Raw genomic sequence first — 15,433 nt, 5'->3', positions numbered from 1 at the left:
TCGACCCCATACTGCTACTGAGCTTCACCCTCATAAGGCTGTGTCACCTCTGCCAAGTGTACCACAGCCTAAGAACACAGGTACTACTTCATCTCTGGCTGCCCTACTGCCTTTAGAAGTCTTACCTCCCACACCTTCTACTTCAGGGATAGCTTCACAAGCTATTTCCCAAATAATGAATATATTAGCGCAATTTCTACAATCAGTAGAAAAGAGACATCACCTCCCACCGCCTATTCCATTGGAGATGCCACAGGTTCTGGAGGATCCTTCTATTCCTGGACCAACCACAGAGCCCTGCATCGCCAATGGAAGACATTTTAGACACATCTTCCTCAGCAGACTCGTCTACGAGCTATCCATTGCCACTGGCTCAGACAACTGTGGTAGGGGGCAGATTATCCAGATTCCTCCCAGCCTGGAACAATATCACGTCCGATCAGTGGGTCCTGACGATCATAAAGGAAGGTTACTCACTCCACTTCACATCCTTGCCGACCCTCCCACACACAGTTCCTCAAACATCAAACAGCACATCGGGGCCCTCTCCTTCAGGAAATCAAGACGCTCCTCTAAAAAAAAAAAAGTGCATTTGGGAACTACCTTCTTCGAAACCTCATCTCTGTTTCTATTCACAATATTTCCTTATTTCCAAGAAGTCAGGAGGCCTACGCCCAATCCTGGACCTACGTGGGCTCAACAAATACCTCCACACGGAGAAATTCAAAATGACTTCTCTCAAATCCATTCTTCTCTTCCTTCAACGCAACGACTGGATGTGTTCACTGGACTTGAAGGATGTGTATGCCCACATATCAATGCATCCCAATTCCTGGTGTTACCTCTGCTTCCAGATGGACAACAAGCATTTCTAGTACAAAGTACTTCCATTTAGCCTCTCCTCTGCCCCCAGAGTCTTTACCAAATGTCTAGCAGTAGCAGTGCACACCTCGTCAGGGGGTACAAATATTTCCTTACTTGGACAACTGGCTTCTAGTAGCACCCAACCAGTCTTTCCAATGCAACAATCTACTCCACACCATTTCTTGTCTTGACAATCTGGGTCTCCTGATCAACTACAACAAGTCAAACCTACAGCCAACACAAATGTTACAATTCATAGGGGCCTATATAGACACCATTCAAGACAAGGCATTCTTGCTGCACCTGCGAGCACTGGCTCTCCGCACGCTAACTTCAGTCCTACTACACAGCACGACTGTTCCAGCTCGCCAAATCCTTACCATTCTGGGACACATGGCAGCTTCTATCTATGTAGGCCCTCACACAAGACTCCATATATGCCGTTTGCAATGGGGTCTCAAACATCAATGGACTCAGTTCCTTCATCCACTGTCGACCCCCATCACACTAACAGCATGAAAAGAGACTTACAGTGGTGGCTACTCCCATCAACATTAACGACTGGATCACCTCTATGACCTTCTCAACACCAAATAATACTCACCATGGATGCCTCTCCCAAAGGATGGGGAGCTCACCTAGAGAACTTTCAAACCCAAGATTTTTGGTCTACCATGGAATGCACTCAACACATAAATCTTCTGGAACTTCGAGCTGTGCAGAACGCCCTTCGAGCCTTCAAAGACTCCCTGCACGGGAAGATGGTAATGATCCACACAGGCAACCAAGTCACAATGTTTTACATAAACAAGTAAGGAGGGTCAGGTTCTTGGAACCTATGCAGGGAAGCAGTCTGAATTCTGGAATGTGTGCACGACAGCTCTATCTCCCTTCAGGCAACTTACCTACCCGGAATCAGCAATTCCAGAGCAGACAAACTGAGCAGAATATTTCATCCCCATGAATGGGAACTAAATCAAGAAATAGCGAACCGCATCTTCTCCACGTTGGGTCTTCCCCGCATCGACCTTTTTGCGACAGAACTCAACAGAAAGGTGAGGAGATTTTGCTCGGTGTATCCAAGCCCACACCGGCTAGCTCAAGACACGTTCCTCATAAACTGGTTTCGGGATCTCCTATATGCATTTCCACCGATACCACTATCTCTCGCACAGTCCAAAGATGCATCGAAGACCAGGCAGATCTAATTCTCATCGTGCCAGCGTGGCCAAGACAGCCATGGTACAGTTACCTGATAGAATTGTCAATTCTCAATCCGATCTCCCTGGGCACCAGCCCTCAACTACTTACCCAGGAGAACGGATCACTACTTCATCCACTTCATTCCTCACTAGATCTCATGGCATGGAGATTGAAAGGCTTGTTTACCAAGACTTGAACATCGCTTCTCCTCTTCAGGACATACTTGTTTCCTCCAGGAAAACATCCACTAGGCTCAATTGCCAACATAAGTGGTCACGCTACGCTTCCTGGTGCTCAACTACAGGATTGGACCCACTTACTTGCCCACCAGAATGTCTTCTGGCGTACCTACATACACTCTACAGCAAAGGCCCAGTCACTGCCTCACACAGAGTACATTTAAGCACCATAGCAGCTTACCATACTCCCTTAAATGGGGAACCTATAATCATGTCATTCCCTCGTCTCCAGATTCATGAAAAGGGTCCTTTGCTTACGCCCCCCAATAAAGAAACCGCCAGTACCGTGGGATATCAACATATTCCTCGAGCAACTAATGCTACCCCCTTTCGAACCACTGGACACTTGCCATCTACGATACCTTTCATAGAAAGTACTCTTCTTAACTGCCCTTACCTCGGCAAGGTGAGTCAGTGAACTACAGGCCTTAGTTCATTACCCTCTTTATCGCAAATTTTACCATGACAGTTACGTTACGCACACACCCCAATTTTCTACCAAAAGTGGTCTCCGTTTTTACATCAACCAAACCATCACTTTGCCCACTTTCCACCCAAAACCTCATGCCATTGACAAAGAATGAAAACTTCACACTCAGGATTGTAAGTGTGTGCTTGCCTATTACAAGAAACGCACACATTCGCCCAACAGAGCCTCACAACTCTTCCTCTCCTTCAATCCAAACACTCCTGGATGTCCGGTATCAAAAAGAACTTTATCCTCCTGGATATCCAACTGTATACAATTCTGCTACCAACAGCGCTTAGAACACCTATCTACGACTCCTAAAGCGCATCAGGTTCGTGCAATGGCCACTTCGGTTGTCCACCTCCCATGAGATGCCTCTCTTGGACATCTGCAAAGCGGTCACATGGTCATCACTTCATACCTTCACATCCCATTATTGCTTAGACAAACAAGCTGGAGATGATGCACGCATGGAGCGGACTATATTACAGAACAGCACATATTCAACACACAAACTGTCTGCCTATAATTTCCGTATTGAGCAAAATAAACTAAACTCATATCTATATGCTCAATACAACAGCTGGGGACTCCCAGACAGCATGGCTAATTCAGCTGCATATCTACGTGAAAAAAGCAAGTTTGCTTACTGTAAACTGTGTTTTCTGTAGATAGCAGATGAATTAGCCTTGCGGACCCGCCCGCCTCCCTGGACAGTTCCAACATGGCATACTAACTTTCATACGGACTGAGGAGCCTCAGGCAAACGCGGGAAGATACAAGAGGGAGCACCCGGCTGAAATACTTCTCTAATCTTAGAGAGCTCCGCCACCTAGTGGCACAGAGGACGTACCCAGACAGCATGGCTAAGTCATCTGCTGTCTATGGAAAACACAGTTTACGGTAAGCAAGTTTACTTAGGGAATAGCCACTGCTATTAATTGCATCAGTAACATGGGATGATCTTAGTGTTTGGGTACTTGCCAGGTTCTTGTGGCCTGGTTTGGCCTCTGTTGGAAACAGGATGCTGGGCTTGATGGACCCTTGGTCTGATCCAGCATGGCAATTTAAGTTCTTATGTTCTTAAACTTGCTTTTCCACAGCTAGGATCAGTCACTATTTTAGCAAACAGAGCCTGATGCAGTAAGATGTGTTTGGGAGAGCTCACAGGTTTACCCACAGTTGTGTGCACACTTTACTGCTGATGCAGCCAGGAATTTTATTCCACAAGGTGTGCATTGGTTAGTACCCTCACATTGAAATTTCATGCTAATGATGGCATTAAGCATTACCACCCACCGTGGAGAGAAATGCACTGGCCTCTCTTTTTTTTGTTTTTCTGGCACTGAAAATTTAATTCCTAGTCCAAGCTGGAGTAAAGTTTTCAGGACTAATGTTAGTCTTTTGATGGATGTTGAAGATCTGGTGCTGGGACCACTAATTGGGATTTTATGTGTAGAAAACATGCTTTGTGTTCAAAAATCATGTTTTCCATTATGATGGTGCATTACTAAATGACGGTATATAAAAGACTTTAAATAAATAAAATATAAACTTTAAATTATTTTTAAAAAAAAATGCTTTCTGCACTAAAAGCATTATTTTGTCCGCAGAAAACATGATTTATATATACACACACACACCTATTTGTACGCAGAAAAAGGAGCATAAGAACATGCCATGCTGGGTCAGACCAAGGGTCCATCAAGCCCAGCATCCTGTTTCCAACAGAGGCCAATCCAGGCCACAAGAACCTGGCAAGTACCCAAACACTAAGAAGATCCCATGCTACTGATGTAATTAATAGCAGTGGCTATTTTCTCAGTCAATTTAATAGCAGGTAATGGACTTCTCCTCCAAGAACTTATCCAATCCTTTTTTTTAAACACAGCTATACTAACTGCACTAACCACATCCTCTGGCAACAAATTCCAGAGCTTAATTGTGCGTTGAGTAAAAAAAGGAACTTTCTCCGATTAGTTTTAAATGTGCCACATGCTAACTTCATGGAGTGCCCCCTAGTCTTTCTATTATCCAAAAGAGTAAATAACTGTTTCACATTAATCCATTCTAGACCTCTCATGATTTTAAACACCTCTATCATATCCCCCCTCAGCCGTCTCTTCTCCAAGCTGAAAAGTCCTAACCTCTTTAGTCTTTCCTCATAGAGGAGCTGTTCCATTCCCTTTATCATTTTGGTCGCCCTTCTCTGTACCTTCTCCATCGCAATTATATCTTTTTTGAGATGCGGCGACCAGAATTGTACACAGTATTCAAGGTGCAGTCTCACCATGGAGCGATAGAGGCATTATGATATTTTCCGTTTTATTCACCGTTCCCTTTCTAATAATTCCCAACATTCTGTTTGCTTTTTTGACTGCCGCAGCACACTGTACCGACGATTTCAATGTGTTATCCACTATGACGCCCAGATCTTTCTTGGGTGGTAGCTCCTAATATGGAGCCTAACATCGTGTAACTATAGCATGGGTTATTTTTCCCTATATGCATCACTTTGCACTTTTCCACATTAAATTTCATCTGCCATTTCGATGCCCAATTTTCCATTCTCACAAGGCCTTCCTGCAATTTATCACAATCTGCTTGTGATTTAACTACTCTGAACAATTTTATATCATCTGCAAATTTGATTACCTCACTCGTATTTCTTTCCAGATCATTTATAAATATATTGAAAAGTACAGGTCCCAATACAGATCCCTGAGGCACTCCACTGTCCACTCCCTTCCACTGAGAAAATTGTCCTTCCCTGTACGTACCAGGATCAGTCCAGGACACCTGGGTTGTGACTCCGCACCAGTAGGTGGAGACAGAGCAAAACTTGTGGGCGGAGCCATATATAAGCCCCTGTGCCAGTCACAGCCCCTCAGTCTTACTCTGTCTCCAGTAGGTGGTGCAGGTCTAGTCACAGCCTCTGAGTGGCCTGAGGACTGATAGTTGGTTAGTCAGGGTCATTGTGGTTTTATTGGTTTTGGTTATTTAAAAAAAAAAAAAAAAAACAAAGAAAAGGATTTGAAGGTGAGAAGAGACAAGAGGAAGCTGTCCGTCCTGCCTCCCAGGGGGGTGGGAAGGTTCTGAGGGGACCATCCCCCCTTGGTTGAGGCCGCTGCTGAGGGTCGAGGACCCGGCCTACCACTGGCAGCAGCGTGGGGGTGACACCGGGGAGCCCGGTTCACTCACCCCCAACTGAAGCAAGAGATCCAGGACTCCGGACAGCGGCAGGTTTGCGTACAAAAAAAAAAATAAAAAAAAATTGTACTTTTATTTTTTCTTGTGCGGCTCTTCGTTTCTTCGCCGGTGGGGGAGTTTTCTCGGCTCGGTGAGGCGCGGGGAGTGTTTAGGCGGTAGGAATTAATTATTTTCTGTCTTGTTAGTGCGCCGTCCGTTCCGCCGCGACCGCATGGAGGCCGAGGGGAACGGTTGGCCGCGCTCACGGCTCGGCGCGCGCGCACGGCTCCCACGAGAGGGGATTTGCTCCGCTTGCGTCCTGGGCGGGAGGGACCGTCCGGGACAGACAGGGGGAGCCGATCCCGGTCGGCACGTTCGCAGTCGCGCGTTTTCGCCGCTCCAGTCATGCCGGCTGACCCCTTCCCGCTCAGCGCGGGAGCGGCGGCCATCTTGGGGTCAGCTCGCGAACCTGTGCGCGAACCGGCAGGGAATCCCGGCATGCCTCCCGCGTTGTCTCCTTAGCGGAGGCCTTCGGGGGATGTCCCCCGGGGGGGCTGAGTCCTCCGATGAGGCTAGCGTGGATGGGAACTCCTCGTTTCGGGGTCCTCATTTTTCAGACGTTTTCGCGCCCGCGCGCCTCTAGCGAGCTCGGCTCTCCTCAGGCTGCGAAACGAGGGGCACAGTATCATTGGCCTTGCTTCGGGGGGTGCTTGTTCGGCGGTGGCATTTCGCTCTTGCGGCGTACTTGGTTGCGGGGACCGTCCGGCGGCCTTCCCCAAGCAGTGTTCTGCCTGCCGCGGGCAAAGATTAAAAAAAAAAAAAAATTCCACAGACTTTTCGCGCGAACTTTGGTGGGAAAGTCGGCCATCTTGGTGCGGCGTCGAGCGCGGCAGTCCCCAGGGGGTTTTTTTTTCCCTCATTTCCGTTCCCCCCCCCCCCTCCACTCGCCGGCTCCGCGGTCTGTTTTGCCATCGGAGGCGGTGGGGGGGAGGGCCGGGGGAGACACGCCACGATCTCTGAGGGACTCTTTGTTCCTGGTTTTTTTCTTTTGGCCAGGCATAGGGCTTTTAAGGCTGCAGTGCCCACAAGCGACCTTCTGGCCAGGCGGGGAGCCTGAGAGGCCAATCAAGTTAGGATCGGACGCGTACTCGGCCGCAGTTCACGGTGGGGCGATTCATAGCCAAACGCCCGTTGCGGGCCATACCGTCTGGTTTGAGCACGGGCCCTACCTCTGCCTCGTCGGATCCGGTAATTTCCTAGGTGTCCTCCCCTCCTCCGAAAGGGGCTGAGGGAGATGTCGACGTTTGCATCGTCTGGTCCGGAGATTTCCAAGGCGCCCTCCCCGCCTCCGAGGGGGGCTGAGGGGGATGGCACACCGCCGCAGAGGGCGGCGGGGCAGACACAGCCTTCGGAAGGGGATTACTCGAGCTTGATCCGCCTCTTCATCAGGAAGGAGCTGGCCCCTGATTCCCGCCATCCTGGAGGGGTTGGTCATCCCCACCCCGCTGGGGGTAGTCTCGGCTGGGCTTCATTCCTTTTCACCTCTCTGTGTCAGCCCTGCTCTATCGAGAATAGGATACTCCGGCTTTGCACCTCCAGGTCACGAACCTATGGGTAAGCTCTCTCCCTTGCCGGAGATCGACTGATTCCCGAGGCTCGAGGATAAATTCAGGGCGCGGTTTTCATTTTCGGCCAGGTCCCGCTTTCGTGATCCCAGGACGTCGCGTCCTCCAAAGTCTGCTGGTCAGTCGTATAGGTCTGCTTCCTCCCGGACCCCGCCATGGCAGCAGCAGTCCTTTCGGGGGAAACAAGGGAGCCCCGGCGAGCGCGGTTGATTTCAGTTGTAGAGAGATGGGCCGGTGTATCGTCAGACCAGTGGGTCCTCCGCGTGATCAGACTCGGCTGCCTCCTCCGTTCCGGTCAACCGCACGGCAGGGGCCGTTACTCCATTTACTTCGTCGTCCCCAAGACAGGCGGCACGGACAGATCTATTCTGGATCTTGGTGGAGTGAACTGTTGCCTTCGCGATGCCTTCGCATTCTCCCTTCAAAATGGAGTCGATTCGGTCGGTAAGATGCCTTCGCGTTTCTCACTTCAAAATGGAGTCGATTCGGTCGGTAATTGCTGCGGGGCGGCCCGGCGAGTTTTCTGGCCTCCCTGGATTTCGCGAAGGCGTATCATCACATAGGCATTCAGCCGTCGTTCCTGCTCTTCGTCCGGTTCTGCGTTCTATGACAGCACTGCCAGTTACAAGCGCTCCCGGTTGGTCTAGCGACGGCCCCCGCACGTTCACGAAGGTGATGGTTGCGGTGGCGGCGCGGCTGCGCCAGTATGATCTCCTGGTCCATTCGTCCCTGGACGATTGGTGGATTCGGGCGAAGCCCGAGGATCAATGTCGGTTGTCAGTTGGCCAGGGTCTTATACCTTGGCAGTCCCTAGGATGGGTGGTCAACTTCAACAAGAGTCATCGGGCACCCTCGAGGACCTTGGAATATCTGGGAGCCGTTGTCGACACGTCGCAGGGCTAGGTGTTCCTGTCACACGAACGGAGATACGAGCTGCCAGCTCAAGTACGGCGCTTCTTGTCTGCGACTGCCTTACGGTCCGGGGCTATATGGCTTCCATGCCTGCGCTGGTTTCCTGGGCGTTCGCTCATCTGCGGCCTTTTACCGTCGTCCTTACTATCTTGCTGGGCGCCGGTTTCAGAGGAGTTCCACTTACCGCTTCCACTAGGGGGACTCGCGAGGTCCAGCCTGCTCTGGTGGCTGGATTCCAGTCATCTGTCCTCTGGAGTGTCTCTTCTGGTGCCCAATTGGACGGTGGTGACCGCGGATGCCAGCCTCTCCGGTCGGGGAGCGGTCTGCCTAGGGAGCTCGGTCCAAGGCCTATGGTCAGTGTCGCTAGCCCAGTGGTCTGTCAACAGACTAGAGACCAGAGCGGTCCGTTGGGCTCTGCAAGCCTTCCTACCGGTAGTGCGGGGAAAGGCGGTCCGAGTGTTGTCGGACAACGCGACCACCGTGACCTACATCAACCGCCAAGGCGGGACAAGGAGCCCACAGGTGGCGGAGGAGGCTCTCCGCTTAATGGTCTGGTCAGGACTCCATCTCAGCCACATAGCAGCCTCTCACAGTGCAGGAGTCGACAACGTTCAGGCGGATTTTCTCAGCCGGCATCGCCTGGATCCCGGTGAGTGGGAACTGGCGGACGAAGCGTTGCCTTTCATTTGCGAAAAGTGGGGAGTGCCCCACATGGATCTGATGGACACGTGGCACAACGCGAAGGCTCCGCGATTTTTCAGTCGAAGTCCAGAAAAGAGGGCGGAAGGCGTCGAGGCGTTGGCGCTTCCCGGGCCGACGGATGTTCTGCTGTACGTGGTTTCTCCCGTGGCCGATCGGCAAGATTCTGCGGCGCATAGAGTTGCACCCAGCCAACGTGCTCCTGGTGACACCGGAGTTGCCGCGTCGGCCGTGGTTCGCAGACCTCATCCAGCTCACAGTGGATGGCGGGTCTACTCCATCAGGGCCCCGTCTGTTTGGAGACTGCGGATCACTTCTGCCTCGCGGCATGGTTTTGAGAGGAATTGGCTGAAGAGAAAAGGTTACTCAGCTGCGGTGGTAGCCACGTTGCTACGTTCCAGGACACAGGCGACGTCCCGGACTTATGTCTGTGTCTGGGTGACTTGGAGGAATGGTGCGTGCAGCGTGGGGTGGTCCCTACTGCGGCTTCTGTCTCCGACACTCTGGCGTTCCTCCAGGCAGGTTTGCCAAAGGTAAGGTCTGGCTTGCAGTTCCCTACGGGTCCAAGTGGCGGCGATTGGTTGTTTGCGAGGGTAAGGTCCGTGGTACTTTCCTGGCTCTTCACCCGGATATCTCCCGTTTCCTTTGGGGAGCTAAGCACCTTCGTCCTCCATTGCGTCTCCCCTGTCCGGCTTGGAACCTCCATTCCGTTCTCTCCGCTTTATGCGCGGCGCTGTTTGAACCCTTGAAACGCTTAACTTCAGGATCTCACGTTGAAGACTGTGTTCTTGGTGGCGATTGCTTCGGCACGGCGTGTTTCGGAGTTACGGGCTTTGTCCTGTAGGGAACCCTTCTTGTGTATTTCCGATTCCGGAGTTTATTTGCGGACGGTTCCTTCCTTCCTGCCGAAAGGGGTGTCGGCCTTCCATGTTTTTTTCAATTGAGCTATCCGTTTTCGCGGTCCGGGAGCCCTCTGATCCAGAAGCGAGGGAATTAAGGAAGCTTGACGTGCGGAGATCCCCCCTTCGCTGTCTGGAGGTCAATTATCCTTTTCGGGTCACGGCTCTTCTCTTTGTTTTGTTCTCTGGTTCAAAGAAAGGAGTTGCAGCGTCCCGCACGACGATTGCCACTTGGCTCAAGGAGGCCATTGGTTCGGCGTACTTGGTGCGGGGGGAAAATCACTTCCCGTGGGTCTTCGGGCTCCCTCGACTCGCTCTCCAGCTGCGTCTTGAGCGGAAGCTTCTCAGGTGTAGCCTCAAGAGATTTGCAGGGCGGCTACCTGGAAGTCGTTGCATACCTTTATCCGGCATTACCGGTTGGATGTCCGGGCTACCGATTCCGGGGGATTTGGAGAGAGGGTACTCCGAGCGGGACTCTCTGCTTCCCACCCTCGGTAAGTTGGCTCTGGTACATCCCAGGTGTCCTGGACTGATCCTGGTACGTACAGGGAAAGGAAAATTAGTTTCTTACCTGATAATTTTCGTTCCTGTAGTACCAAGGATCAGTCCAGGATCCCGCCCGCAGGGCTTCGCTACAGTAACGGAGAGTCCGCTCATAATGTTTTCTTGGTTCTGCTGTTAGCTTGTTTAGCTCTCCCGGTTGGGGAGTCCGGTTCAGGTAGGAGTTTGGTGTTAGTTTAAAGTTAGAAGTGCATTTTCTAGCCAGTTTTGTTACTTGGTTGCATGGCTACTTTGACATTACGTATGACTGAGGGGCTGTGACTGGCACAGGGGCTTATATATGGCTCCGCCCACAAGTTTTGCTCTGTCTCCACCTACTGGTGCGGAGTCACAACCCAGGTGTCCTGGACTGATCCTTGGTACTACAGGAACGAAAATTATCAGGTAAGAAACTAATTTTCCTATTTAATCCTACTCTGTTTCCTGTCTTTTAGCCAGTTTGTTATCCATGAAAGGACATCGCCACCTATCCCATGACTTTTTACTTTTCCTAGAAGCCTCTCATGAGGAACTTTGTCAAACGCCTTCTGAAAATCCAAGTATACTATATCTACCTGTTCACCTTTATCCACATGTTTATTAACTCCTTCAAAAAAGTGAAGCAGATTTGTGAGGCAGGACTTGCCCTGGGTAAAGCCATGCTGACTTTGTTCCATTAAACCATGTCTTTCTATATGTTCTGTGATTTTGATGTTTAGAACACTTTCCACTATTTTTCCTGGCACTGAAGTCAGGCTAACTGGATCGCCCCTGGAGCCCTTTTTAAATATTGGGATTACATTAGCCACCCTCCAGTCTTCAGGTAGAATGGATGATTTTAATGATAGGTTACAAATTTTTACCAATAGGTCTGAAATTTAATTTTTTTAGTTCCTTCAGAACCCTGGGGTGTATACCATCCGGTCCAGGTGATTTACTACTCTTCAGTTTGTCAATCAGGCCTATATATTGTCTGCATATAGACTGTTTTTCTGTGCACTAAGCCTTTTCTAGTTTGCAATTTTTAAACTCCCAATGCATTAACATACTATTAGCTTACTGCATCAGAATTCAAAAAAAAATTAGCATGTATATTAAGGAATTTGCACTGAATTAAGGCACACGTTTACCACTCAAGCTTTTTGTATCGGCCCCATAGAATGTTCCCAGTGTGAGAGATGGCATCTTTGTTTTGGTTTAAATCACTAAAGAGCACTTGCTTGTATTAAGATTGTTTTGAAAATTGGAAGTAAATATTTGTATTAAGGTAAAATCTTCAATTTATGGGTAAACATTTATATGCAGTAAATTACTTCATCCTTCATTCTAGCTAGAGAAAAGAATGGTGTGATCTGATGGTTAGAGCAAAGGGCTGAAAATTAGGAAAACCATGGTTTGAATCACACATCCCCACATTGATCCTTCATGTGATCTTGGGCAGATCACCATTTTCTGTTGCCTCAGGTACTTACTTACTGGAGGATTTATCAATTTGCTGTAATAGCAAAATGATTGCCCGTGGGGGCAATAGTGAGCAAGCGGCCACATTGCAGCTGTGAATTGTCGCCAGTTGCAGCCATGCTGTATGCTATCGCCCCTATAGCGCCAATGAAATAGCTGGAGCTATTTCCGGCGCTAATGTGGGCAGTAATGTACGATACATTATTGCTTGCAGCACTACAAGCCCCTAACATTCCTTAACTCTGCCCAAACTCCTCCCCTTTCCCTAATTTGAATTTTCATCTCGCAATACAATAGTTATCACGTGCATTAGGGCGTCATCTCATGCGATAATGCCCTAATGCATGTGATAACGGCCCATCGTGATTTGAAAAATGATCCTGAAAGATTGTAAACTCTGTTGGTCAGGGACTGATTATACCTGCATTCTAATACTGCTTTAAGTCTTGAGCATCATTTAGAAAGGTGACATCCAGAGTTTATTATAAAGAATGGTGGAGTCCATATATAACGATGAAGGGGTTTAATTAACCCTCTGATGGCAGGAGTCTGTAAGAAGGATGAAGCCGCTGGAATCTTCATAGCAGAGGTGCATTACCCTTTGATTGCTATAATCTTTCTAAATGGAAGGACGGTATCTCAGTGTAATCATTTCATTACTCACCCATTTTTCTGTCATGTCCAGGGGTAAACATTGGTGGCGTGGGATCCTATATCTATGACACTCCACCTCCAACACCACTGATCTCATCGCCAACGAATTCTGTTGACTTTGTCCCATCTGTTTCAAAACCAGATGACATGACTGGGAAGTTGGCACAGAAAGGTGAGAGCACAATTGTGTTTGTGATAAGGGGCAGATTAGGATTGGGCTGTATTACATTGGAAATATGGGCTTACGATGTAGAATATTTCAGTAGTGTACATAGAGCTAGGGCAACATAATTCTCTGACTGCTGTTTGTATTGTGCCACTGCAACTGTATTGAGTCTTCCTATGCAGGTAATTAGCTCCATATTTGTTTACCTTCCTGTTTCAGCTTTGTGTGTGTGCTTTAACATAGACTGCACAAAACTGTCCACTCCTTCATGCCCAATGCTTATTGTAAATAAGGTCTTTGCATTGTTTTCCTCTTTTCAAAACTTATAAAGAGTATTACTCAATGTTTGATAGGGCTTGTCAAGTGTGTTCAATATTAATATGCCAAAACCACATGAATAATTCCTAATGGGTTCACCATGTATAATATTAATTTTTATAATAATTTTTATTTTATATTGATTTTTTGTTATTAGGAGGAAAAGACATCAGATGCCAAGATGGCTAACCAAATAGTCTTCTTGGTGATGTTTAATCATTAGTCTATAAAACATCCTTTTCTTTATACATTTTTAAATTTTTCTTGCAGAAATTAATTTTCTTATTCAGGAACGGGAAGCAGTGAAATTATACTTTGCTCACTCCAAATTCTATGTCCATTAGTTTACTGCATCATTTCAAAAATTGTGTCTTTAAAGTAACAATGCCCACTTCATTGTTTAATGCTAGACTTCAATATTTATGACACATTCTTTGTTTAAGACTTTACTTATCTCACAATGATATGTTCGTTGCATTGAATTGGTGCGCTGCTTAAGACTTTAAATCTCCACAAATGCTGCTTGGTATCTCCAATACTGCTTGGTGTCTCCGACAATTGGCCACTGTTTCGCCTGGACGGCTGCAACAGGGAGAACTCAATAACTATTCCTGCGACAAGAAATTCATAATTTTAAGAGATAAACATCTTTAAATACAAAATCCTCCATTTAACCAACCTTGAAAATGATGCACTGCTCTCATAAAATTCTTCCAGTATTCAGACGTGACCGCAGCCTACCTCATTTTGAATCAACTCGAAAGGTAGCAGCTTATGTAGTAGTGCTTGGTTATAAAGATACAACATAAAATAGTACAGAACAAGAAAGCAGAACCCTGCATTAAGGCATCATATGTCAAATCTGCCTTCGTATCCAACTTATGACCATCTTGACAGACAATTCTCACAGGACAAGCAGGATGGAGCCCAATCACGGAAAACTTTTGTCAAAGTTTCTAGAACTTTGACTAGCACCTACTGGGCATGCCCAGCATGGCACCAACCCTGCATCCAGCAAGGGTCCCCCTTCAGTCTTCTTTTTTCCGTGCAGCAGTAGCCACGTGGGTTAAGGAGCTCTTCAGCTATTCCTGACAGGAATTTTCCTCACGGAACTTCAAGAAAATTTCAAAATTTTTACCCCAAAGGGGTCCCCCTATCAATAATTTTACTCTGCGGTCGAACGGTAAGTTTTTTTTACCTACTTGCGGTTGATTCCAGTTGAGTTTTTCCTTCGCGGCCTACCAGCCATCGACCGCACCGCGGCTTAATTTTGTCGAGGCCATGGTGTCGGGTTTCCGTCTGTGCCCCGACTGCACTTGAACAATGTCCATCACTGACCCTCATACGGTCTGCATGATGTTTGGGGTCCGACCATGATGTCCTTACTTGCACCAAATGTGCCCAAATGACACCAAAAGGTCACAAGGCTCGGCTGGAGAAGATGGAACTTCTCTTTCGGCCTAAAACCCAGACTTCATCGATTTGCTTCGACGTCGTCCGAACCAGTGCAGTCTACTTATGCCAGCACTGTGAAATCGCTGCTGCCCGACCGGCTTCGACTCTACGGTTGTCGACTCCTGTCTCTCCGTGGGAAAAGGATCGGGGAGAGCACCGTGAAAAACGGTCACCGCCATCGAAAAGCTCAGGCCACCGATACAGGCAAGCCCTTGGCATCGATGTCATCTGAGCCACCGACAAAGAAATCCCATCCATGAAAGGCCCCATCCTCTTCTGTGTCTGGGTCACAGAGGCGTTCCCCACCTGGACAGGTGCCGGGAGCCACGACTCCACTGTCACCGGTAGACCCTCCGGCTATGCCAGTGCTGCCTCCTACTCCAGAACCAGGGCTCCACGCTCCAGGTTTCTGCGAGGAATTGGATTGGATGATCCAAGAGGCCATGGGGAAAGCACTCCAGGAGTTCAAACCTCCATCGATACTGGTGCCGGTTCCTGAGCCAGCCACCGACCCGATACCAATGGCTCTTGCACCACTGGCCAGAATGGACGCTTTAATCAGTGCCTTTCCACCGGTGGATCCGAGGGAACCGGTGGCCCCGATTCCTTCCACACCGATACCCTTATCGTCAGATGAAGAAGAAACACCGATCTCCATTCCACCTTCCGGAGTGCTACCACCGACGTGTCCATCGATGGCACCGATTCCATCCGTGCCACCGTCGATGCCTTCGTGCCTA

General features: G+C 48.7%; 1 protein-coding gene across 2 annotated transcripts in view; it reads left to right on the top strand.

Moving 5' to 3' along the window:
- Nucleotides 1–15,433, top strand: part of CRIP3 (cysteine rich protein 3) — a 94,727-nt gene that overhangs the window by 37,367 nt on the left and 41,927 nt on the right. For both annotated transcript variants that reach the window (XM_029592824.1, XM_029592823.1), the window contains exon 4: nucleotides 12,786–12,926. In XM_029592824.1, coding sequence (XP_029448684.1) covers nucleotides 12,786–12,926 — 141 coding nt within the window. The remainder of the gene's footprint in view (nucleotides 1–12,785; nucleotides 12,927–15,433) is intronic.

The sequence above is a fragment of the Rhinatrema bivittatum genome, chromosome 3 (genome assembly GCF_901001135.1).
Source record: "Rhinatrema bivittatum chromosome 3, aRhiBiv1.1, whole genome shotgun sequence".
NCBI classification, from domain to species: Eukaryota; Metazoa; Chordata; class Amphibia; order Gymnophiona; family Rhinatrematidae; genus Rhinatrema; species Rhinatrema bivittatum.
Note: the sequence above shows the minus strand (reverse complement) of the source record. Positions and strands in the feature narration are given on the sequence as shown.